Source organism: Cetorhinus maximus, unplaced genomic scaffold (genome assembly GCF_964194155.1).
Source record: "Cetorhinus maximus unplaced genomic scaffold, sCetMax3.hap1.1 HAP1_SCAFFOLD_4511, whole genome shotgun sequence".
Taxonomy (NCBI): domain Eukaryota; kingdom Metazoa; phylum Chordata; class Chondrichthyes; order Lamniformes; family Cetorhinidae; genus Cetorhinus; species Cetorhinus maximus.
This window is the reverse complement of record NW_027600414.1, coordinates 1,510-5,000: the sequence shown is the minus strand read 5'-3', so window position 1 is coordinate 5,000 and position 3,491 is coordinate 1,510. Positions and strand designations below refer to the sequence as shown.

Here is a 3,491-nt window from a genome sequence, read left to right as displayed (position 1 = left end):
ACAGAGTAAAGCTCCCTCTACACCGTCCCCATCAAACACTCCCAGGACAGGTACAGCACGGGGTTAGATACAGAGTAAAGCTCCCTCTACACCGTCCCCATCAAACACTCCCAGGACAGGTACAGCACGGGGTTAGATACAGAGTAAAGCTCCCTCTACACCGTCCGGCCTGAGCTGAACTCTCTCTTTTCTCTCCCCCCCTCTCCCCCTGCAGGATCTGGTTCTCCACCTGATGACCAGGAGGCGACATGTCTTCGGCCGCGGGGGGAGGCAGTCAGGCCCGGAGCAAGTGGACACGGCCCTGGGCGCTCCCGACATCCTCCCCCGGCACTGCTGCGTGCTGCGTCCCCCCGAGGGCGGCCGGGAGGCCCCTCCCCCGGCCCGGGTGCGCCCCCTCCCCGGCGCCCGGGTGACCCTCAACGGCGGCCTGCTGCTGGGCGAGTGCGAGCTGCGCTCGGGCGACCTGCTGGGCCTGGGCGACCACTACCTGCTGATGTACCGGGAGCCCGGCCGGGCCTCCTCCTGCAGGCCCTCCTGGCTGCCGGCCGCCCCCACCCTGCCGGGGACCCCTCCCCGGGCCTTCTTCTCCTGCCTGCTGTGCGGCCGGGCCCTGCAGGACGAGGAGGAAGCCTATCGGGCCTACCTGGGCAGCCGCCAGCCCCTGCTGCGGTTTAGGCCCGAGGCCGAGGAGGAGGAGGCCCTGCTGGAGGAGATCGCCCGGGGCGGGGCCACGGGGGGGGAGGAGGAGGTGGAGGGAGCCGCGGCCAGCGCCGGCGAGGCCTACAACCTGGCTCCGGCCTACCTCTACGCCATCTGCCTCCAGTACGCGGCCTGCAGCCTGGGGCCCGGCCAGCTGACCGCTCTGCTGACCAGGACAGCCAACGTGGTCAAGAGGACCGCCTGGGTGAGTCGGAGGGGATTCGGGCGGTGGGAGGCGGGGGGGGGTGGGGTTGGCGCGGGCCCATACGAACAGAGGGAGGAGGCCGTTCGGCCCCTCCAGCCCCTCCCAGCCTTTTTTGTTACCGGATCCGCCCGTTTCCAGACCCTCACCGCTCCGCTGGGCGAGGAAAGGTCTCCCTCACACCCCCCGCCCTCGCTCCTTCCGCAAATCACTTCATAACTCTGCCCCCCGACCCCCCTCCTCATGGTTCTCGCTCCGTTTCCGAGCGGGAGCAGCTTCTCCCGATCGGCTCTGTCCAGGCCCCTCGTGAATTTGAACCTCTCTGTCAAGTCTCCTCTCAGCCTTCTCCTCTCCGAGGAGAACAGTCCCAACCTCCCCAATCTCTCCTCATCACTGAAGTGTCTCATCCCTGGAACCATTCTCGTAAACCTCTTCCTCACTCTCTCCAATGTGTTCACCTCCTTCCCATAGTGCGGCGCCCAGGACTGTGCCCAATACTCCAGCTGAGGTCTAACCTGTGTCTTATCTAAATTCATCATAACCTCCCTGCTCTTGTACTCTCTGCCCCTATGAATAAAGCCCAGGATACTGTCTGCTTTATTACCCGCTCTCTCCACCTGTCCTGCCACGTCCAATGATTTACGCACATATATCCCCAGCTCCCTCTGCCCCTGCACTCCCTTCAGAATTGTACCCCTTAACTTCACCTGCCACCTCTCTGCCCACTCTACCAACGGTGTCTATGTCCTCTTGAAGTTCCACACTGTCCTCCTCACAGTTCATAACTCTCCCAAGTTTTGTGTCGTCCGCAAACTTTGAAATTGTCCCCTGCGCACCAAGATCCAGATCATTAATATATAATCAGGAAGAGCAAGGGTCCCAATACTGACCCCTGGGGATCTCCACTACAAACCTCTCTCCAGCCTGAAAAATATCCACTGACCATTACTCCCTGTTTCCTATCCCTCAGCCAATTTTGTATCCACGTTGCTACTGTCCCTTTTATTCCATGAGCTATAACTTTCCTCACAAGTCTGTTGTGTGGCACTGTATCCAACGCCGTTTGGAAGTCCATATACACCACATCCACAGCGTTACCCTCACCAACCCTCTCATAAAACTCCAGCAAGTGAGTTAAACACGATTTCCCCTTTATAATCTATGCTGGCTCTTCCTTATCCACTCACGTTTTTCCATGTGAGTACTAACTCTATCCTGAATGATTGTTTCTGGAATCTTCCCCACCACTGAAGTTAAACTGGCTGGTCTGTAATTGCTGGGCTTATCCTTACAACCTGTTTTGAACAAGAGCGTAATGTTTGCAATTCTCCAGTCCTCCGGCACCTCCCCTGAGTCTAGGGAAGACTGAAGATTACAGCCAGTGTCCCCGCAATTTCTACTCTCACTTCCTCCAATATCCTTAGATGTATCTCATCCAGTCCAGTGTCTTGTCTCTCTCTCTCTCGCTTTCTCCCTCTCTCCCCATCTCTCTCTCTGTCTCACTCTCTGTCTGTCTCTTTCTGTCTCTCTCTCTCTCGCTCTCTCTCTCTCTCTCTCTCTCCCTTTAGCTTTGTCTCTCTCTCCCTCTTTCTCTGTCTCTCTCTTTCTCTCTGTCTCTCTCTCTCTTTGTCTCTCACTCTTTCTCTCTATCTCTCTGTCTCTCACTTTCTCCACCTCTGTCTCTCTCTCTCTCTTTATGTGTCTCTCTTGTTCTCTGTCTCTTTCTCTCACTCTGTCTGTCTCTCTCTGTCTCTCTCTCTTTCTCTCGCTCTGTCTCCCTCTCTGTCTCTCTTCCTCTGTATCTTTGTCTTTCTCTCTCTCTGCCTCTCTTTCTCTCTCTTTGTCTCTCGCTCTTGTTCTCTCTGTCCCTTTCTCTCGCTCTCTGTCTCTCTCTCTCTGTCTCTCTTTCTCCGTCTCTTTGTCTTTTTCTCTGTCTCTCTCTCTCTTTGTCTCTCGCTCTTGTTCTCTCTCTCTGTCTCCCTCTCTGTCTCTCTTTCTCCAAATCTTTGTCTTTTTCTCTCTCTGACTGTCTCTGTCTCTCGCTCTCTCTCTCTCTGCCCCTCTCTCTCTATCTCTCTCTCTCTGTCTCTGTCTCTTGTTCTTTCTCTCTCTCTCTCTCTCTGTCTGTCTCTGTCTCTCTCTCTCTTTCTCTGTCCCTGTCTCTCTCTCTCTCTCTCTGTCTCTGTCTCTCTCTCTATCTCTCTGTCCTTGTCTCTCTCTCTCTCTCTTTCTCTGTCTCTGTCTCTCTCTCTCTCTCTTTCTCTCTCTCTGTCTGTCTCTGTCTCTCTCTCTGTCTCTGTCTCTCTCTGTCTCTGTCTCTCTCTCTCTTTGTCTTTCTCTATTTCTCTGTCTCTCTTTCTCTGTCTCTGTCTCTCTCTCTCTCTCTGTCTCTCTGTCTCTGTCTCTCTCTCTCTCTTTCTCTGTCTCTGTCTCTCTCTCTCTCTCTCTTTCTCTGTCTCTCTCTCTTTCTCTGTCCCTCTCTCTCTCTCTCTCTGTCTCTCCTTCTCTTTGCAGTAATAAACAGGTCATCCTTGTGTTGAGAGGCTGTGACTGGTGCCCACAGGGATCAGTGCTGACGCCCCAGCTGCTC

At 55.3% G+C, this 3,491-nt stretch overlaps 1 protein-coding gene across 1 annotated transcript in view; it reads left to right on the top strand.

Annotated features, from left to right (window-relative positions):
* The window catches only part of LOC144678522 (ras-interacting protein 1-like), a gene marked incomplete at both ends in the record, with an annotated part of 10,344 nt that extends 9,440 nt beyond the window's left edge, over positions 1-904 (top strand). The window contains one exon of the mRNA XM_078538275.1: positions 215-904. Within this exon, the coding sequence (XP_078394401.1) occupies positions 215-904 (690 nt within the window). The remainder of the gene's footprint in view (positions 1-214) is intronic.
* Between the last annotated feature and the right edge of the window lie 2,587 nt (positions 905-3,491).